The sequence below is a fragment of the Pseudopipra pipra genome, chromosome Z (assembly GCF_036250125.1).
Source record: "Pseudopipra pipra isolate bDixPip1 chromosome Z, bDixPip1.hap1, whole genome shotgun sequence".
Lineage (NCBI taxonomy): Eukaryota > Metazoa > Chordata > Aves > Passeriformes > Pipridae > Pseudopipra > Pseudopipra pipra.
Genome location: NC_087581.1, coordinates 33,878,099 through 33,900,711, shown reverse-complemented (window position 1 = coordinate 33,900,711; position 22,613 = coordinate 33,878,099). Strand labels below are relative to the sequence as shown.

Sequence of the window (22,613 nt, the reverse complement as noted above, 5' to 3'; positions counted from 1 at the left end):
GGCGGGGGCGGGGCCAGGCGGAGGAGCTCGCACGCTATTGGCTATCGCGCCGCCCTGGTACCGCCCCCCGGCCGTGTCCCCCGCGCGGTGTCAGTGCGGAACGCATGCGTGGCGGGCGCTGCGTTGGCTGGCGGGGCTGGGGCGAGCGCCGGGGCTGCAGCGGGCGCGGCGCGGGGAGCGGGAGCGCGAGAGCGGGGAAAGGTAGCGGGAGAGCGGCGAGCCGGAGCCAGCAGCCACTACCGCAGCCGGCGGGAGCAGCGAAGCAGAGGATGCCCGCCTCCCGCCCGCCGCTCCTCTGCGCGCCCGCCATCTCCTCCACGTCCTCATGAATTAGGGCTGCGCGGTGGGGGTGGGGGACGGCAGCGAGAGCCCCAGCGGAACCGGCGCCCCAGGCATGGCTGGCTCGGTGAGTGAGCGCCACGGGTCTTTCCCGCCCCTCCTCCCGGCGCTGCTAGGCGCCCGCCGTCGGGAAGGGGTTGACGTGACCGGGAATTTCTCCTCGCGTGCTGCTTTCCCTGCCTCCCGCTACTCCTGGCGGCGGCGCGGCGCGCGCACGCACTTGGAGGGAGCCGCGGTCCTGCCGCCGCACCGGGGGAAGCGAGCGCGGAGGCGCCGAAGGGAGGACGGGGCGTCCCTGACAGTGGCCCCCGGCTCGCCTCCCGGTGGCACCGAGAGCTGTTTTTTACCCTCGCCTGTGGGGCCGTTTTTTGTTGTTGCAGCGGTGCCTTTCTGTTCTTGCCCCCCCCACCCCCTTTGCCGTGTTTATGGCACCGCTGGGTCCCTGTGTCCCCGCATCGCCCGCGGTGGGGCCGTTCTCCCTGGCTACCCGCACCATCTCCGCTTCACCGGGCGCTCACCGGGCATTCCCCGCCTCTTCCCCGCAGTGCGCCGTCCAGGTGAAGCTGGAGCTGGGACACCGAGCCCAGGTGAGGAAGAAACCCACCGTGGAGGGCTTCACGCACGACTGGATGGTGTTTGTCAGAGGTCCCGAGCACAGCAACATTCAGCACTTTGTGGAGAAAGTCATCTTTCACCTGCACGAGAGCTTCCCCAGGCCGAAAAGAGGTAGGGAGGACCTGACCGGCTTCCTGCCCCCACCGCCGGTAGCGAGCTCTCCCCCGGGACGAGTGCTCGGAGCCGGCCCAGAGCGGGCGCAGCCGATGGATCTGTGCCGATCTCCTTGGAAAACAAAAGCGGCCGTCGGTGCCGGGGCCCTTCTCCCGCCCTTACTAGGGCTGTCCGGGGTCGGGAGGGACTCCTCTCTGCCGCTTCGCGCATTTGCTGCCGCGGGGATATCCACTCGCGATTGCCCGGGGCCGCAAAGCTCGGCCCAGCCGTACGTCTGGGTCCCGACTCCTGGTCTCTGAGCTGTGGGTGGCACAGAGTTGGCTTCTGTCCCGGTGTAGGTCCTCACTGGAGATTTTTGCCCACGTGTTACTTTCTTCTGGCTGGTGTTGCTTTCTCCCGATGTACTGTATGACTGGAACAGGGATGCCTGGTACTTGTGTTTGGAGTCCCTCAGCACGCTGCTTGTTCAGGGCTTCATCCTTTCGTGAGTACATGAAAAGGTCTCAAAAGATGTGTATGTGTGGTGCATATGTACCCATAGAAGTTGGGCTGGGAGAGGTATAAGAAGCCTGATTCTGGAGCCCTTGCTGTCCTGATTATTGTAGTTGGATTAGTTGAGGTAACAGTATAAATAAAAGAAGTTAACAGGTTTATTTATCTATGCAGACAAAATGCTTAGGAGTTATCCTTCATTTGATCTGTAATCTATATTGGGGTCTAGTACTCCTCCAGTTCCTTAAAACAACACCATCATAAGTCCTGTCTGCTTAGAGCTAGATGGGAATAAATTGAATGTTCAGAGAGCAAAAAACAGGAAGATTCTCAGTCTTAAGATAAAAATGCTTTGTTTTTTGGCAGGGTAAAAACATGTATTTTGATTTAATGTTTTTCACTTGAAAGATACCAAGCTGTGACTTTTTTTTACATCAGTTATTGTGTTTCCTCTAGAATACTTTCTTCCCTTAAACATGAGAGTGTAAGAATTACAGTATTTCAGAGGCAGAGTTTATCCTCTGATATACAGGCTTTTAATTCCCTTTTAATTTCATAGAGTCAGTTAATTTTTTTGATCTATTGTAAACCAGTGCAGTAGTGCACAGTTTTCAGTGAATTGTATGCAATACTGCAGTATTACTGATGAATTAAATTGCACAGATTGTCTGGTGGAGTTTTCCTTCTGCTTTCTTCTATTTGTTGTACAGAAAAACATGACTTTAGGTCAATCTAAATAGTTTGGCAGAAAAACTCCTGAGAATAGTTCTAAGTAGTCTAAATAGGTGAGATAGCATTATCAATATTCAGTGAATTGGATGATGTATTGAAGTCAGTGGTAGAAAGTACATTTAGTACTTGAAGCTCTGTCTACATAGGGGGTGTTGGTGATCTGCTATGCTTTTATTATCCATGCTATATTTATTTACTTGCTGTCTGGCCTCCCGGAACATGAGTCTGTTGCCCAAACTTGGTTGCTAGATGTGATGTGAAGCCTGCTGATGAGAGTGTAGTTTAGGACTTTTGCAAGTGAAAGATGCATGATTTGCCACTTGAAGTGTTTTGTGTCTCCAGCTGCTGAGTTCAGTTATGCAGTCATTTAAGCCATTGTTTTGAAGTGTTTATTTTGGGGTTTTATTTGTATGCATCGTTTTTATGATGTAGCAACTGCTGGGAAAGATGCCAGCTTATATAGCCGGGGAGGGGACTTGTACTGTGCTTGCACGTGGCTTGTGCTGTAGGAGAACTAGGAGCCACTTCTATCCAGCAGCCACTTCTATCCTTGGGTGGCAGGCACTCTGTTCACTTCTAGGCTTTGCTTAGCCTCCTAAAACTACAGCAATGAGTGAAAAAATAGATGCTTAAGAAATTTCAGGCCCTGAAATCAGTGGGAGACTGATCCATGTATAAATTACCTAGAGCGTTTTCTGCTATTCAGAACTGTTTGGAACTGTGGTGTTGATGTGTGTATCTTAAATGGGAGCATTTTGTTTGTCTTTCTAATGTAGAAATACAGTTAAAATTTCTGATAGAAGTATTCTAGGGGGGTTTTTTTGTCTCTGTAAATCAGTGCTAATAGTTTGGTTTGGTAACTTAAGTGTTGCATATTTAATAGGAATGATATGCATGTTTGTGGTGTTAGTCAAACTACTTGTTTTCCATCACTTCCTCTGAAGTTATATACTTTATTATTTTAGTACAGGATAACTTAACCACTTGGAGCTACTCAGTTGACAAACTACTTCTGAGCATGCTGAAGTTAGGTGTACAATATTAATCAAAAGAAAGTGCTAATATACTGACTAGCCATCATAAGATCTAGTTTTATGGTAAGGGTTCTTTTTATCTCTGGATTCATAATAAGAATGGCTGCTCTAATATGTATGCTTGCTAGGAAGAGTCTTATTTCATTAAGTCTATCTGTAAAGCTCATGGATCAATTTGAAAATAATAAATCAACAGGCTCTCAGAGGTGTTATTAACTCATAACATATTTCTGCTGCTATATCACCTTTTATTAGGGGCATAGTAATTCCAAACACCAAGGGAGGGAAGAGACAAAAATTATTGCCAGGTCATTTGATTGCATGTTTATGAGAATAGCTGGATAAACTGTCAGTTTGCCAGCTACAACTGTGACTTTGCTTATCTGTTCTGTTTTCTCTAGAAATTTTGGAAATACTAGAGGCTGGTGGTGAGTTTGCAAAGGTGTGTCCAAGTGTTTGTCATGCTAATAGTTGCTGTAGAGCAATCAGGGTTCTGTACCCCAAAGTTGCATTAGTTTTAGTGTAGCAACATAGCTAGAAATGGTGGTCAGTCTTCGGAGTGCAGAGCAGGTTGGTTTGTGTGTGTAGGTAGGATGGAAGAGTGATGGTAACTAACGAGGAACAAAGTATACATAAGCTAGAGTAACCTGATAAAATAGTATTCATCTTTTAGCCTGTCTCCCCTTAAAATGCTGAGCTTGGCAGCAGTTTTATTGGTTTCTGTTTGCCTTATGGTGACCAAGTACTTCAGTTTCTCCCTGCATGGTGGAGCATACAGGCATTGGCAATGACCGATTCCCCTTACTTCAACCCGTTTAATGGTCTGCCCCTGCTGTCTGATTTCCATGAGTAGTTTCATGGGGGTGATGGCTGTAAGACTACTTGTCTTGTTAAAGAGAGTAGACTCACATCTAGACTCAGTTTGGAGTAGTATTTGCAAGACAAAAGCTCTCTAGAATCATCATGCAATCATAAGTACTGCTGTTTTCAAACCTCATCTATTTGTGATGTGGATATAAATCGTTTAAGAGAAGATACGGAGAATTTCTAAAATTCTAGCTTTAGTTCAAAACACATGCTGCTTATCTTTCATTATTCATGTGAAGAAAATAGTGCTATGTGTAGAAGTGCAATATTCTAAAGCATGCGACAAGGTCTGTCACCAGATTGTAGTTACTTTTGATTTGTGGCTATCATCATGGCTAGGCTTCACGAATGAAGATTTGGAAAGGACTGTACCCACATTTGCTACAAGTGTGCTGGTGGCTAAAGAGGCCAATGTGAGATAGACAAGATCAGTTGCAAAAGGCACAGCAGAAAGACTCCTTGGATGGATTCGGCAAGATGCGATTCTTTCTGCATTGTCTTTTTGTGGGAGGCGTGTCTAGAGGCACAAAGGATGTGCCCAGGAGCACAAAGGAGCATGCCCCAGAGTTAGTAAACTGGTTGGTTAAGAAAGTCACATGATATGTAAGGATAAAAGGGCGCGCGAGTTTGAAATAAAGTCTCTTTGTCCATACCACCGCACGAGGAGTTGACTCATTCCTTGTTATACAAGGGCTTAACCGAACATCTTTTCTCCTCAAGAGTGATCCTGCGTGCGTTCTCAAAAGAAGCAGCAGCGTTTTAGATGGTGTGTCTCCAGGCCTCCCAATTGGAGGCCAGAGTAGACCAGTTATGGTGATCAATATGGCCAAGGCTGAGATGTTGTTTCAGGGAGTCCTTGTATCTTCTCTTCGGGGCTCCTCTCTTGTGGCAGCCAGTGGCAAGTTCACCATAAAGCAGGATCTTAGGGAGGCGGTGGTCCTTCATCCTTGAGATGTGCCCTGCCCAATGCAGCTGTGTTCTCATCAACATGGCCTCAATACTTGTAACTGCTGCCTGTTCTAGAACAGACGTATTGGTCACATAATCTGACCAGTTAGTTTTGATTTGTGGCTATACTATCTCCAAAAACGGAGTTTTTGTTCGTGTGTGATAATGTGTATCATTACTTTTATGGATGCTAAGCAATGCAAAAGTATTTTCTTGTTTCCTAATGAATGCTGGTGCTCTGCAACAGTAGCCTGACTACTATTTCTCTTACAGTATTTCATTTGGTTAAGGAAACACATACTTTGTGTTTTGATGACTTTTAAGTACACACCAAAATCTACACTGGAACTAGTATGTTCTCATGAGTTCTATGAGTGATTCAGTTTCTGTCAAACAGTGACATATTTTGAGAAACTAAGTTTTTCATATTAAAGAAAAAAATGGGTGGGCAATATTACTGTGCTAATAATTAAGTCAATATGAAAATGTTGGTTTGGGCACTGGAATGTTGTAACTTAAAAAGTGGAAGATGTTGCTTTCCTCTGCACAGCTAAGAATGGCAATGCTTAGTGCATCTCCTAATTCAGGAAGTTTTACAATGGTAGGGCAACATGGTGAAAGTGAAGCTGTTTGATATTCTACTATAGGATGGACCAAACTCTAATATTCTTCTAGAAACTTCACAGCTCCAGTATTGATTGTTTTCATTAATATTGTCTATTAGCGCGGAATGAGACTTAGTGGACCATAACATTTTGAAATAAACTTGGCTTTTAAATACTAACTGCAAAAAAGAAAAATCTTTTTGTGCTGCATTTAAAGTCAATGAGAGTCTTAATTCTATTAATTTTAGTAAACTGAGTGGTATGAGAACAGGCATCTATAAGCAGATTCTTCCCAGATGATTTTAAGTTTTCTCTATACCAGCTAGTGAAGGCAGACTATCAAGGTCACTAAATAGGCAGTCAGTTTTCTGCTGTGTATTTTAGTAAGATATTTAACTACATTAGTAAGAACTTAGGCCTGTTTTGTTTATTTTTTTCTCCTCTTAAATTTGCCTGAGCTTAAGCATGTAGTGTGATAGGCATGTGGAAATTTCATTTCTCATCAGTCTAACAGATACAGGCTTGATACTGCATCTTTTGGGGCAATTCTTGCTATTTGAATTGCAAAATGGTTGTGTTATTGGGCATGAATTTACTCATCAGTGGATTTCAGCTGTGGCCACATGAAACGTCTGATATCTAGTGAAGAACTTCATTTGTTTAACAGGAAACTCTTGAGACCTAATTTTGTTACTGCTCTCTAATAAGAGATTAAATAGCTTTGAGAATACGCACGTTTTCAAGTGCACTTTCTAATTCAGCCCCATGCAAATCACAGGGACATTTCACAGTTTTCTTTTTTTCAAAGGAAGTGAGAAGAGTTTGAATATAGGGAAGCCATCAAGTTTCATATTTACGTGAATGACATCGATAAATAATTGGTGGCCTTGATGTTAAGATGGCACTTGTATAGGAAACCCTGCTTCTAATAAATAATTTCCCTTCATTAATATGTCTCTAAAAATGATCACATTCAATGTCAATGTTTAGGCTTTATTTGGAAGTATGATAAGGACTTGGTTCCTAGATTGGGCAGTGTACATGTGTTTTATGAATATACAAATCTGATGATCCCTTTTCATGAGAATTGATTTGCTGCCTGCTAAGACTTGAATTGCATTGGACTGAAATGAAGGTAAATGCAGACTGAAGTGTGACAATGGGCTATTACACCTGCTCAAGATACACATGACTGAACTTTCTGTAGTACTTCACTGTAACAAGACAGGGGAATAACAAGGCTGCTATGTCCTCCAGTGTAAAAAACTTAATTTTTTAAGTTTACTTGTAGGGTTTTTTGTGTGGTTTAATTGTGCAATTTATGTGTTCAATGTGTGCTTTTTTCCACTTTCCTGCATAGGATGGATGTCTAGTTTCAAATAGATTTCTTCCCTCTTCAAGCACGTTCCTGCAAGGGCACACGCTGATTCCTATCAGAACTACCAATCAGTTCTGAGTATCTTAAGTCTTAAAAGATGAACCTTGATTATTTATGTCACATTAGATTTATTTTGAATAGCATTTAGTTGCTGAAACAGTATTTTTAGTTTTAAGAAGTTCTGGTTACATTTTACTAAAGCTACAATGTTAATAACTCAATGATTGTAACTCTTCCTAACTCAATGATTGTAACTCTTCCAGAATTTAGGTAGTAGAGAATGTAATTTCAGGGCTGTTGGGCCCAAGATTTTTGGATAGCTGTAGACTAATACTCGCTTTAAGTACAGAAAACCAGACTATTGTGTGTAAGATCAACTCTCACTTTTTGTAGTAAGATGAGGGGGAAGATACCTCAATGGTGAAATTGGTAGACAGTTAAATTTTTTAGCATTTACTTGAGAAAAAGAAAACAACTAGGTTGTTTACTGTATATTGTTGTGACTCTATTTACTTATGTGCAGTTTTTATCCTTAGAAAAATAGATGTAAGAATATTTAAACCATGTATTTAATATTACAGGTTAAGCAATGTAGGAGTCGGGTTTCAGAAAGTGTGCCGAACAGCACCCGGGGAGATGTAGTTCCCAAGTACTCCCATACACATGGGCAGTGAGATACCCCATGGTGATTGGCCAAGGGAGTCACGTGTTACTTTGAACCTTGTATATAGGGTGTTGTTTGATTTGAATAAAGTGGATTTGGCTGTGAACCCCCAAAAAGCTAGTTGAGTCCTTGTAATTTATTTATGTATTATAGTAATACACCGCAAGGCAATATGAACTGCGGGTATAATTATGTCTGTTAAGATTCAGTAAGCTGTAAAATCTTGGATATTTTTGGTTTTTTGTGGTTTTCTTTTTTTTTTTGTGTGTGTGGTGTTCTTGTAACAATGTTATGCAGTATTGTTACGGTTATTTTTTGATTGTTGTTTGGTTTTTTTGTGTTGTGGGTTTATTTTTTTCTTTTACATTCAGGTTATGGAGAGAAATATTGAAGGGGATTATTATGTTAATAATAAATTATGTTCTTTGTTAGAATCTGTAAAAGAGGCTGACAACTTGATAGTTGCAACCTCTAAAGCCTGTTGATAATACTGGGGAAAAAACAGTTTAATTTATAAAGATTTGATCCAGAATTAAGTCTGTAGGCTGCTACAGTTTGACTACATTAATTTATGTGAGACTCTTGTGATGAACACCTGCAATTTTAAACCAGCAGAATTCAGTTCATATGCTATCATCCTCTTTCTTCCCTTCCTGGTAGTGATTGATAGACATATATGAAGACATAGGAACAGTCAAATTCTAGCACTTGTATATATTTGCATGGAAATTATGATTTCTCATCTTGTTATAAAACACTTAGCTTGTAATTCAAGATGTTGGTTTCTTTTTGTATCATTGTTGACTTTTTGATGTGTCTTCTAGTATATAAAGCACTGGAAGAACAGATTGGTATTTAAAATATTTGTATGTTTACTTAAATATCTGTGTGGGAATTAATTTTAAAATTAAAATTTGTGTATGTCATCAGAGAGTTTCTTATCAGTATCCTCGGTTTAATTCTCTCCCTTGCTTGCCAGATATGGGCTGTATCACACTGCCAGTCCTGTGCCGAGCTTGCGCACTGGCTCTGGCTCTCTTGAGGAGTATGGGTTTGTTTCTTTGAGCTTCCCAGAAGAGCCCCGTGGTGCTGTATGAGTTTCATTTTAAAATTTGTGCACACTGTGGTGACAGAGGTCTCGATAGCTGTAACTGCATCTAAAAGATGGATCAAATCTAGTTTCTTTTAGATGAGGTTTGGACATATTCTGAGCAGCTGATGCTTGTGCAGTATCTGGACTTCAGTAACTTGTCCATAATTCTATGTAAAAATGAATACACCTATACAGAGTAGGCTGTGTGTATTTTTCGTAGGGCATCTTGATCACGGGGGTAAATACCAGGATAGCTGTTTCTGTTTTCAGATGGTTATGATGGCAAACGTGTTGCAAACTGCATTATTATACATAACAAAACAAAAAAACAGAGCTCAATGAGCAGTGTGAGGTGAATTGATTTTGTTGATGGCTGTTAGAATACTGAGTGGTTTGCAGTAAGTCTGACTACTTGTGCTTGCTGTTCTAATGCTTGCACAGAAAAACTCCACCCAATTCCATGACACTAACTGTTTTGCTTGTTCTAGATAGAAGTAGTGTAACCATAACGTATATCTTGAAACCAGTTGATGGGCAAGGTGTAGACTTGTAGGGGAAGTTGAGAACTTTCTTTGTATACTTAGAGGGAGACAATACTTTACGTTTCATTTGCTAACTTTAAAGGAATAATGTGGGGACTTAGTGAAAACAGAACTACCTTATATAGTGGGCTGGAAGCCAGCAGCCTGGGTGTTTTCCATTATGCGTGGGAAAGATGGCAGGTGTATGATGTTACTCAGAGCAGCCTTTCTGGTAACGGAGGGTGGAATTTTTCCTTGTGAATTTTGATTGACTGGTATGAAATGGATAAATGGCATTTTAGTTCCTCTTGTTATCCAGTACCAGGGTCTATAATGTGTAATAACAGAAAAACTATTTTCACATTTCGTCTTACATAATGAAAATTCCAAGTGAATATTTTATTGAAGAATTTACACAGTTTTTGTCATCACAGCACTAGCATCATCCTTTCCTGAAAAGCAGGAAAGAGGTGGATTAAACTTGATATCTTGTGTGCTCTCTGAACATGGAGATACGCAGATCTGGTGTAATATTCAAGGGCAGATATTGTTAACTAGGATACTGCCAGATGATTTCTTTTTTGGTGGCTTTATTTTTTTGTTTCTTTTGTTGATTTGGTGGAGTGGGTTTTTTTGTTTGGTTTGGTTTTTTGCGTATTTTTTTGCCCAACCTTGGGACACTCTGTATTTCTGGACATGCTTTGTGTCTTAAAGTGACTTAATATGACTGCAAGGAAAGACAAAACTGTGTGAAAGAGTAAAGTATATTGAAATGTGTACAGTCATAGTAGTGAGACAGAAATCAGTTTCCAATCTGTTTCTGTGAAAAGATGTTAATGAAAATTACTTTTAAATAGTTCTAACAAATTATTTCTTTATATCCCTAAACACATAAAGCTGAGAAGCTTTCACTTTTAAGAGAACAGCATGCCCTTGCAATAGTTTTTTAACCTGATGTTGTGTTTTGCCTCTGTGAGGAGGTAAACTTCTATTTGGGGAAAGAAGTGGACACTTGTGAGCACAGATTTGTTATTCTTAGCCAGACCCAATGCCCAGCCCTTTGCAGCCGGTATCCAGTTGCTGCCTTTCATTGGAGGACTGCTTGGTAACTGGAGGTGCTGCTTAGGATCCAGGCCCTGTCATGGTGTGTGCTTGCTTGTCAAGGTCTGCGTCTCCCAGGGCTCTCTGGTTTTGTTTTGCTGACCACTGGCTCAGCAAGCACTGCATTCCAGAGCTTTGCTCCAGTGCAGCGGAGGCAGCATGGAAGAGAGCATGCAGTGACCCAATGGGCAAGGAAACAGAGATGTATATCTACTGCCAATGCATGAGATTTGCGTTGGAGTTTATAAGAAAGGGGGAGGAAGTTGTGGAAGGGTTTTGGTGTGTTTAAAGACTGAATGCAGAAAATATTTAGGTAAATTATTCCCTATGTTTAGTAGCTGACTAGAGGATGGAAGTACAGTTATACTAGTTTTGGACAAGGTCAGTTAACTGTACCAAAAAAAACCCCAAGAGGTAAACTTTAGACATCTAAAAACTAATGAGCAAGGCATTGGCATGAGCAATGGCAAGAAATAAAGAAGATCCTGATATAAGTAAGATGTAGAAAGCATAGGGATGTTTGGAGGGGGAGGGAACTCAGAAGGTTTTATTTATCCTTTTGTTTAAAATACAATCTCTGTAGAAATGTCTGTTTGCTATACTGAAGTCAGAAAATACTGTTCTTGTAAATTCCTTTGTAATAGGTTTCTGCTCTGTTTTGATGCTGCTACTATGAAGGCTATGCCTCTTAGAACTACAAAGGTCTGCTCCTGTCTGAGATAAAATTCCTGCACTGTTATGACTTTAAAGCTTTTTGACACTCAAGTTGTTGTATCTTTGTCTAGCTGTCACTAATTTGTCTGAAGTGTTTTTAACTAAGTGTTGGCTTCTGTGAGTCTTGTAAATGCTTCCATTTTTATATAACAAATATTCTAGAATAGAAAGTCCAACTTAAATTTGGTGAGGATTTTTTTTGCCACTTTCAGCGGAGCCAGTTTTTAGCCCATTTCTGCAGAATATTGCTGTGATGTCTTCTCAGCAAGAAGTATTTTACCCATAATTTATAGTCTACTCAGTAATTCATTACAGTTAGGTTAATTGAAGTAGCAGTATAGCAATACAATTGCATATCTTTGTTATTTGAAGGATATACTTGAGGTAGACTTCTTAGACTTTTTGAGATTGGTCTTAGTGAACACATAAATTTATTCTCTATCTTGTGTTCATAGACCCTTCTATCTTCACTGTGCAAGTATAGGGAGGTAAGAGCCCTTCAACGAGTCTCTGTAATTACATGATCTCCTTTCTTTTAAGGATATTGGCTTTTATTATTCTTTAGTGGTATTCTCTCTATAATTCTTCCCTAGATAGTGTTGTTTCAGTGGTTTTTTTTTTTTTTGTTGTTGTTTTTTGGTTTTTGGTTTTTTTTAATAAAAGAAATTACTTACAACTAACTTAAAAATGCTATGAGCTATGTGTGTGTAAATTATTGTGAAGCAGCTCCATCCAAGTTCTTTGAGTGCCTTTGGCAATCTTGTGCAAATACACCAAGATCAGTCCTTGAACCTAAATCAAATAAGGTAGCCAGCATCAGTGAAACACTTCAGTTTGCTTCTGCAGGCACTGCTGTCCTATCCTAGCAGTGCTCTTTTTAGTGAGTATTGCCTGGAAACTAAATAGAAACAAGTTGGTTTCTATGAAGCAGATCTACATTAGGTTACTTCCTTGAATTTGTGGTATAAGAGAGGCAGAGTTAAACAACGACTTCAGATCTTGTAAATTTTGAAACAAAAGTTTAGTTATACTAGACTACTGCTCTTAGGTTGAAGGGATATTTCCTTACATTTTTGTCTTAATGCCTGAACTGAAATTTTATAGTAGTTGAAATACAAATAAATTACTTCTAGATTGACATTTTAAGCATGTAGTCAAAAGTGGCTGTTGTGTTTCAGGTGGATTATTTAATTTTTTTTTTAATTTGTGTTTGAGTAGTTTAGATCTAGACAATGTGTGTCTAGACAACAGAAAATTTTACATTTTGGTTTTAGTTTTTTCCTTTGTAGTTTGTCCCTATGTCTAGATAATAGTATTTTCTTGATTAAAATCTTTAATTAACCTTTGGTTTGTAAAATCGGGTTAGTGATGCATTTGGTAAGTTATATAACTAGTCCATAATCTGTAAATATGTTTACATATCTTGAAGTTTTAGAGGAATAACAGCTTTTAAAAAAATTTTTAACAATAAATGATTTTGAAATCTAATGCAGTGATTAGATCAGTTTGTTTACCTTTAGTAACTTCAATCACTTAATCTAAACACAGAAAATTTTTGGAACATTCTTTTACTGAATAGTTTTAGTCTCATAAAGAAAATGCATCTGTGTCTTTGTGTGAAAAACACTGAAGTAAATGAATGGTGGTTAAGACTGGCATGCAATCAGGCACTGAAGATAGGGCTGCTTCTTCTTGCTCTCCGTAGGGGGTTGTTTTCTTGCATACATTTTATGCAGCCTGTACATTAATATCATATAACTGATCTCTGAACCACTTCTCTAATAGTTTTCACAAAACCAGTGTGGGGACCCAATGATTTAACTGCCGATTAGGGATACACTAAGTAAAAACTGCCTCCAGCAATGGCCAGGTATGGGATTGAAAAGGTTTTTGCCATTTTTCCTTCCGAAAGTTAAGAAGAGTGGACTTCATAAAAATTATGCAAAATTCTGAATGATTACAAGAAGCATGTGTTTGTTTTTTTTTTTTTTTTTTTCAAAAATGCCACCAAAGAATAGGAGGAGAGGGCAAATCAGGAAAGGATATGATTTAAAGGTTGCTCTTCGTTTTTTGATACTTTATTGACTGAACCACTTCCTTGCTAGGGATCACCAGGTTGGTGCCTATTCTTAAGAGGATGGATTTAGCACAAAATTATGTCACTTTCATTTTTACTGTTTTTTTTAGGATGTCGCTAATTTTATGGAGCACCTCTGAAGCCTGTGAATTCATTCTGTGAGGAGAAAAAGGGTGACATGGGGCATGTGCCTCATTTATACATATTGTAAATCTAGAATAGAGAGTCCATAATACTACTTCTAATATATGTGTATTTACATTTGTATGCCTGTGCACAATAGGAATTAATGGCAAAACCTTTTTAGGCTTCCCCCTAAACACAGCAGACACTTAAAATAGCAATGAGTTTAAAGATATTTTGGATTTTTTTTATGTGTCTACACCAATGTGAATTGTATTACTGTCATAGTGTTTTCTTTGGTCAACATGGAAGTTCTCCCATACAAAGAAATATAGTAATCAGTCTTCAATTTGTTCAGTTTAATCTCTTCTAAATTCCAGGTTGCTGAAGAGGTAAAAATATTGCTGCAGGTAGACAGGAGGACAACACTATAACCCCTTCATATTTCTCAGAGATATTTCATGGTTATGAGAAACCATATCGGTACAGCAAGAACCAGCTTCTCCTACTTAAATGTGGGGAGGACCCTTTCATAACATAAATAATATTATGAAGATAAAATACTTCTGTATAAATCTTCAGGTTCCTGTGATAGTTGCCTTTCAATGTATTTGTAATTTGGTATTGGCAATATCAGTACCTTAAAGGGAAAGTTCATGTCTTTGCTTCCCCTGCAGGCTTCAGCAGTTTCAGCATTTCAAAGTTATGATTATTTCTCACTCCTTTCTTTGCTATCCACACAAGAAGGGGTGAGAGCTGAATGCTCAAGCAGGAAAATGTGCTTCCCAACTTGCAGAAAGTGCTGGGCAATAAGGCGCGGTATGCCTTATGCCCCATTTTCTTAAGATGTCTGTATCTCTGCCTTCTGTGAGGCAGTGTTGATTTAAACTGTTGCTGTATCTTATCTGTGTTTATTCTAAGTCACTTTCAGACATAATCCTCCCAGTGCTAAGATTTTTGTGTGTTCATGTTTGAACATGTGAAATTAAAATGCTTTATTTTCCTTTCACGTGTTCTGGAAATTAGATTTTTTAGCATTGCTCTAAGATGGCTTTGAAGGCCTACAGGCAAGCCGAAATATCAAAGGGCTACAGGAATTCAGCCATAATTGTTTTATGGCTTGCCAGAAATCAGCCCTATTTGTATAGGTAGCATAGAGAATAGCTGTGAATTGACAATTTGATGCCATTTATATCCACCATAAAAATAATAACGAAAAGTTAAAGGGGTATTTTGGAAGCAGGAACTAAACTGTAAATGCTAATTGCTTCTCTGTTTTCTCATAGGAACGAAAAGGAAACAGAGTTTAGAAAGCTTTTTGTTGAATCAAGGTTAAAAAGGACCTTGTCTACTTTAAGGATATTTAGTACTGTACTTTCACTGTGAAATTGCACATTTGTTTTTTACTTTAGTACAAGATCACACCATCTAAAATAAACTTAGATTAAAATGAACTTAAGTACTAATAAGTGAGAAGGAAACTTCATGCAGTATGAATAGGCAGCAGTATGAGTAAGTAGTCCAAGTGATCTCTCTTCTGGAAAATTGGGAATAGTTCATTTCTCTTTTGTGAGTATAAGGTTGTGCCCTTGTTGTTTTCTGGAAGGCTTTTTTCAAATTATTTGTCCAGGTACCATTTGTGACTGAAAAGTTGTGTGCAGATCAGAAACTGTAGTTTGATACAATCTTGGAAATGTGATGGTAATTTTATTTGAAAACCAGGGCTTAGGAAGCACTGGATCCCCACAAGGGAGTTTTTAGGTCTTCTGCGTTGATAAGCATCCAGTGACAGTAACTTATTTGCATTTGTCTTGCTTTTCACTTGGCTATACAGAGCGCTCTGAACATCAAAATATGTGGGGTTATCCCAGAGCCCACTGTAGGGGAGTGATGTAGGGAAGAATGTTCTCTGAGATACCATTCAGTGACTTGGGGTAACAGCAAGTGCTGGAAGATCATAATTTCTTAGAAAAAAAAGTAACACTTAGAGATGTGGCTTGGCGTTGGCACAAATACCAGATAGGAGAACCTGTTGCTGTGTCTCCATACAAGTCTAAAGAGATGTTGAACTCCAGGTCACTTGGAAAAGTAACAAAACCTGTTGATAACAAATGAGGATTCCAGTACTTTACAACTGCAGGAGCATTGAGGCTTTAGTGTTGCTTCAAGTGATGACTGTTGAATTGGTTAGTGTTTAGCTGGCAGTAGTCTATATTCTGTAAATACAGCAGAGCAGAACAATGAGTGACCCAGTACACCACACTGAGCAGAGCAGAGGCTTCCAATTCTGTTCCAGCAGTCATCCAGGTAGGCTGGCTGACATTCAATGAAACTTCTGTTTGCTGTTGGACTCACTTGATATATGAGCAAGGTTTGGCACCTTAATACTGACCTGCCCTATCAAATCTCACAGTATTTCTCTTAAGTCTTACTCTGAAAAGGAAAGAGATTTTTTATCTCAAGAATTAATGCCATTTGTCCTGCGACCAGTGGCATTCCTCTCATAAAAAATACTGGTTTCTTTATTAACATCTCAGCTGTCTTTGTCTCCTGGTATCTGGAGATAAATGGACATTTTAATACACTGTGGGATTTGTCTTAAGTTCATTACTTCTAGATCTTTTGATTTAAGGCTGTTTGCTCTTGATGGCTTTTAGGTTGTCTGGTTATACCCTTAGTTGATTTCCAATTTTCACATTCATCTGTAAAAGATGAAAGAAACACCTAAATATTTATATGTTAGCTTGTCATATAAACTGTGGGTTTGTTCAGTAACTAAATGTTGCTTTGAAGATGTAGCTACTTCTTAGTTTATGATATTTGAATGTTGCCTCCTGACTTAAATTGTCTTGCTAACATCTGTAATTTGGCTTGACTGGTAAATATCTTCCCCCCTTATAAAGCAGCGCCTGAGTTTCAATTCCTGGGCTTCTCAGAGAGCTAAGAACGTCCTTGCTGGGATGGGATTGTTTCAAAGTACCTGGTGAGGATTTGGATTATGTGAACTTTGTATGGTATTGAATATGTATTGCATTTCCTTTTTAAAAACTTTGCCAGAAATCAAAACCATATGGTCGATCCAAGATGAAGGACAAATACCTTGTGACTTCTATGCATTGAGGTGTGAGCAATTATACAATTTAATATAGAGCTTGAATTATAATGTGATTTCCGTTCAAACGGTGTTGTTAGAGCATTTAGCACTTCATCTAAATTGACTGCAATTTAACAGTGCAGTTGATAGTTTGAGCACTGTGCAGCTTAAGTTTTTTCTCTTGTCATTTACATTCTAAATTGATAAAATGTCATTCAGCTGGGGAGCAGTGACAGGGTGGAGATTTTGAATGTATTTCAAGCAGGTTTTAATCTTGTGGCATGCTAAAGTCAACTGGCATGTGAAGGGGGACTCTCCAGCCATCTGCTGTAATAGCATGCCTATAGTGATTGGACTTCCAAGAAGTTCCTACTAATAAAGATGTTTGATATCTCGTTTGGGTTGTGTTGTGAAACAGATTTTAATTAAAAGGTGGTGTAGTTTGTTGTGATTTGTTGGCATCTCTGACCTGTGAGCAAGTCCTCTGGAGAAAAGGAAGTGCATTTTCTGCTTATCTTCTATTGTATGTGCTTGTTTGGTCTTATTTGGTTGCAGTTTTCCCCTTGGTTGTCTTTGTGCAAAGGAACTGTACACAGTGTGTGGTAGGTGAAGAGCCTTTGTGAGCTTTTTATTCTGTACTGTCCCCATTCTCAGCTTCTAAACTAGCAATGATTATCTTGGTCTCTGTGCACTAGTTGAGGCACCCAGAGGAGTTTATTTTCCATTTGCTAATATGTGTATCCTGCACTTGTGCACGCAGTATAGTTCTTGGGGTAGAATTTGAAGTGCATTGATTCTTACTGTGAGTGTTAAGAGTGCCTGAGAGGCTTTAAAAGTTAATGGATCCTTACATGAGGTCTTGTTTATACCGCTTCTTTGAACTTTCTGCTGCTATGTCATTATTTCCTGTGTAAAGTTTATAGCAAAAAAAAAAAGAAAGGACATGATCCTTTTTAAACATCTATAAAATAAGATCTTTAGCTGTAGAAAGTAGATTTGGAACTTGTGAGCTCATCTACCAAGCTGAATTGCCATATGACTAATCTTAGTGTGCCTTAGTTAAGGCTGAAAGTAAGCTCATCTGGAGTTGGTCAACACCTCACTTAAATACTTTGTTTTCATCTTCTTCTTTCTCATGGGTTGCTATCCCAGTTCCTAGACAATTAGTTTTATTCTTAGAGCTCTGGTGAATACAATTAGGTTTGAGTGTCTGTGTGCCTTGATAGATGTGGGTGCAGCCTGCTGTCAAATGGGATGGCTCATCTCTTCCAGTGGAAGCTTAGAGTCACATGAGATATTGTGTTTAAAAAAAAAAATCCCATCCTTAAATTCCTTGAATGTGTAAGTATTGTTTTGATATTGCTGCTGATGTGTTGTTTTTGATATTGCTGCTGATGTGTTGTGGTCTTGGCTCTGACACTTGTGCCTTTGTATGAGAAGCTTTAACTCACTGAATAAGCTGTTCTTATTAGTGACTTTCACTTATTTGTAAGAGCTGCAGACTTTGCAGCATGTTTGGAAGGTACAGGGGACTGCAGGAGTATTAATTTTTAAGATCCAAAGGAAGTTGCAGAGCTTAGGGGAAAGTTTCCATTGTAGCTGACAAATGGTTGTCTGCCAACTAGGAACCATATAGATGTGTACTAAGAAAAACATAATAAGTGCTCTTCTTTACACTTAAAAAGAAAGAAATGTAATATTTAAAAAAGTTTTTCTCTTCAGTTTTTCCAACAAAACATCTTGTTTTTCTTGAAGTGGCCTGTGATACTCTGTTTACTCAGTGGATAAGGAAGGTCAGTAAAGGGAGCTCTCTTGTATTTTTAGTTTTTAGAGTTCTGAAGAGCAGTGAATTCCCTCTTTGTTTGAATGCTTACAGGCTTTCCAGTATGCAAGGTATGTGGTAGTATTCCAGGAAACTTTACTGCCCAACTTAGCAAGGTTTTTAAAAACTTGTCTAGATTTGTCATGCCAAAGCTGGAACTTACTCCTTCTTGTATCTGTGGTTTCCATGCAGCTCTGTTTTTGCTTCTTATGTTCAATGTACATCCTTGAATTTACTTTTCGTGTGTGTGTTTTCAATGTGTATTTGTGCATTTAAACTGCCTAATTGGTTTCTTGACTGGTAATCTTCATCATCATCATCATGGCCAGTCTTCGTGAACAAAGATTTGGGAAAGGTCTTTACCCACATTTGTTACAAGCACACTGGCGATACAGGGCTTTGCAAATGCGGGTAAGGCCTTCGAGCCTGCGCAATGGATTTTTTAGGTGAGAGACAGTGTGCGCTGAACTGAGCCCACCCTTTAATCCTAAGGTTCATCTGTCGGGGCTGAGCAAGCTTGGATGGTGGCAGCGAGGTCCTCAGGACGTAGGTTTGATTAGACTGACCTTCTCTTAGATGGATGGCCTTACAGGGCTGACGAGCTCCATCTGCCCGGGTTTAGAGTTGTCCTTCTCTTCAGTGTATTACAGGGCTCCCCTCTCAACTCCCACAATGGTACTGTCCACACAGGCGAAGCTCCCATTCTCTCGCTCCTTTCCACGCCCGGGGCCGGGCCCCAGCGCCTGGGGCCGGGCCGCGCTGTCACGCACGCACCCGGGGCCAGGCCAGGCCCGCGCCAACGCGATGTAATCTTCAATGCTCAAATAAATTATCAGATTACTTCTTGAGTTTGATATTTGCTGGGGAAACTACTTAGTTCAGTGTCCTGTTTTAAGACCCGCCTCTTGGCACAGTGATAAGTGTTCATTAACTGAACGGCATACTGGTGATGGAGAGTAAGCTGCAGTATATCAGTGATGTGGAGCTAAGGTCTGCCTCCCCAGCTTTCAGAATTCTCTCTACTACAGGCTTTTACAGCATCATGGTTGAAGGTGGACATGTAATTAAAATGTGACAGCATTATTGATTTGGTGTGCTGTGATAGGTTTAACTGGATGCAAACTGTTAAATTTCTCTAAGGATAAACAGAAGAGGTCAGCACCTGACTTAGGCTGCTTCTCATGGTTTTGACACTTGTGTATCAAAAACACTACTTTAGCATAGAGGTCTTGATCCATACTGAAGTTGGACCACCTGTTCATTTTCCTACAGAAATTAGTAACTTGGCAACAGTCCTGACTTCAAAAAGCAGTGCAGGCTTTTTTTTTCTATTTCTCATAGTGAGTATTTTTATTTATAAGTCATCACTTTTTGATTCAGGCAATCAGCCTGAGTGTGGTGGAAGTTTGAAGCTGAGAGATGTTAAGTCTCAAAAAAAAAAAAAAATTGCTTGCTTTCTTCTACAGCAGAAGAGTATTTTCCAGACCCGAGCAAGTAAAACAGATTTTTGACCCTAAATTTGCAGGGTTTAAAGGTGTGATGCTTTCAGTGGTGTTCCCAGTGCTGGTTGCACTGTGCTAGAGACTCCTACAAGACCCTTCTGCAGCATCTAGCCAAGGACCATTGTTAGGAATCGTGGGGTGTTTTCTGCATTCCTGGCAATGGTGGATGGGCTAGAATACTGCAGATACTGTTTGTTCACATAAGCCTGAAGAGTTATGCCAATTGCTTGGCAAGAATGGAATACTCTTGCCAAAATGCAGAGCAGCAAGTGATTACTACATTGGTCTAGAGTCCTCTCCCATGTTTCCGCTGGCTTCAGAATGCATGGCTTTATGCTCATATAAAATAATTTAAAAACCCTCGAAATGGTGGCCTTTATTAGTGTGATTTTTTTGTTGTTGTTGCTTCACTAGCAACAGAAGAAGTCTTGACTTTTGTTGCTGATGGTAGGAACAAGTACTTGGGACTGTTTTCTGTCCACTAAGGGCAACTGTTTTCTTCACTAGTATTTGAACAGGTAGAATAATCTCCTACCTTCTTCTTTAGTTTGCTTGCAGGCCAGCAGTTGTCAAAAGACAATAACGTGACATCAGAACAGATTTTAGCAATAGAGACTTCTGGTGTCATCAAGATAGAGTTAATAAATATAGAATATAAAGGTGTTTCATTTAAGCAAGGTGAGGGAGGAGGAGTCTTTTAAAATCACATGTCTAAAAACTTTTCTGTCAATTTGCTTATCTTGCATCTGTCATGATATGAGTGCAAAAGTTTTCTGATGTTTTTTCAAAAGGCCTATTCCAAATGGTTTTATTAAGAGACCAAATGAACTTAATGGTATCATGCTGCATGCTATCACTCTCAGATTACAGCAAAGTAATTTGTCATTTTAAACTTCCATTATACAAACCCTTAGCATCTATCTGTCCATAAGGCGTTTTAGTAAAAATCTTAAAACTGTATATGACCTTCTTTAGTGGAATTGTAGTTATTCCTTTTCATCATACATATAGTTGGAAACAAATTGATTGAATTGTTCAGAAATTAAAACATGAAGTGTTAGTACAACTGAACTGCCTTACCAAGCTTTTAAACAGGGTTAACTTGAGAAGGCACGGCCTTGAGATCAACAAGAGGGCAAACAAAAAAAAAGAGGTTCATCCAAAACATGGATAGTCTAGAGCAGTTAGCTCAAGTTTATATTCCAGTTTTCAAATTTTAAATGCTTTTTGCAGGCGTTTGCTAGCTTGTAGAAATGCCTTGGGTGAGGTGAGGGAAGCAATAGGTGTTTTTATGAAAACATGGATAGTAAATGCTTGAGCCTTCTATTTCCCTCTTCATTCTCAGGATGGAAGGTGTGATGTGGGCATTTGTCAAGAATCACATTTCGGGGGAAGTGTGTGGGGGGAAAATGGTGAGCACAGACTCACCAGGAAAGCAGCAAGACCGGAAGCTTTAGGGTGATTATTTTCCCTCATTCAATGTTAAGCAAAGCAGTCTTACCCACAAATCCTTAAATAATTAATTGAGTATCCTTTGACTTACATGTCTGTAGATGCAGTTCTGTATTAAGACTCCTGTGAGAAGCTGAAACTACTATGGCCATTTACAAGCATTGGTGAACTCTGTTCTCCTGCAGCATTCCAGCTTGTTGGGGAGACAGAAATTCCTGCACAATTTTAGAAATCTGAAACCTCAAAGATGAAGAGGCTGTAAAGGACGAGTGAAAAACTAGAATGGGGATTTCTTTGATTAGATCCAACGGTTGTTACTTACCCCATATCTTTACCTGACATAACAATGAGATAAGTTGTTCATAGAACGAAGAGAAGAAAACTATTCCACAGAAAAATCAGAAGGTGCAAATTCACTCTCGTTAAGCAGATCTGAGATAAGTATCATGAGGAAATCCTCTTGCCAAAAAACATTTTGAGTAAGATCTTCTTTGTCTTTTTATATATTTTAAGAAATTTAAGCAGATTCTTCTTTTACTTGCTTTGCTCTGGATAGGTGTTGTAATTTCAGATTTTTAATATTTGGACTTTTTGTGGGTGAGTTTTTTTTTTTTCCTCACCCTGAAAAGCTTCCTGCTTGTGTTGTTTTGGTTTTTATCTACCTAGGAAAAGGTCAAAACTGGCAACATCTCTGGGATGTCGGTGACAACACTGTCTCCTGCATGAAATTGGCAAGCAAGTTGTTCATGCTGTGTATGTAACTAGTCCTGCTTTCTGATACTTAAGCTTCTATAAAAGGAGAGTGAATTGCCTCTACTGTGGTTATGTACATTGTTGTGGACAGCAGTTTGAGTTCAATGAGAACTGTGCTTTAACACTTGGATGTTGTTTTGAAAAAATAATAGCTTCATCCTCCCCTCTGGCACTCCAAGATATCTTTGTTTATCATTGTATTAAAGTCTAATACAATGGGCTTATATTTTTTACATGTTTTGAAAAAATTTGTCAAAGTTCATCAGTTTATTTTTTTAAAGATTATCAGCTTAAAAACTTTTGTGTCTTTATTAGCCTAATTTGCTATGAAACATCAGGTTTCTTTTAAAAAACAGCAAAAATCTCACACCTTAGGTCCCGAAAGTACAAATTCTGGAACATAGCAGTAAAGCCCTCTGAGCCACATGTGTGGAGCTTTGTACTTGCTTAAGTGTTTGCAGGCCTAAAGCCTTTGTTTTTTGGAAGTTCTGTCATTGTCTCTTTTCTCATTGATTTGGAAAAAAGAGATTCTACCAATAATGGTACTTTTTTCTCGCAATACTCTATTTGGGA

At 39.6% G+C, this 22,613-nt stretch overlaps 1 protein-coding gene across 2 annotated transcripts in view; it reads left to right on the top strand.

Annotated features, from left to right (window-relative positions):
* The first annotated feature begins 283 nt into the window (after positions 1–283).
* The window catches only part of MLLT3 (MLLT3 super elongation complex subunit), a 118,850-nt gene continuing 96,520 nt past the window's right edge, over positions 284–22,613 (top strand). For both annotated transcript variants that reach the window (XM_064642822.1, XM_064642821.1), the window contains exons 1-2: positions 284–406; positions 885–1,065. In XM_064642822.1, coding sequence (XP_064498892.1) covers positions 395–406; positions 885–1,065 — 193 coding nt within the window. In that variant the 5' untranslated portion in view covers positions 284–394. The remainder of the gene's footprint in view (positions 407–884; positions 1,066–22,613) is intronic.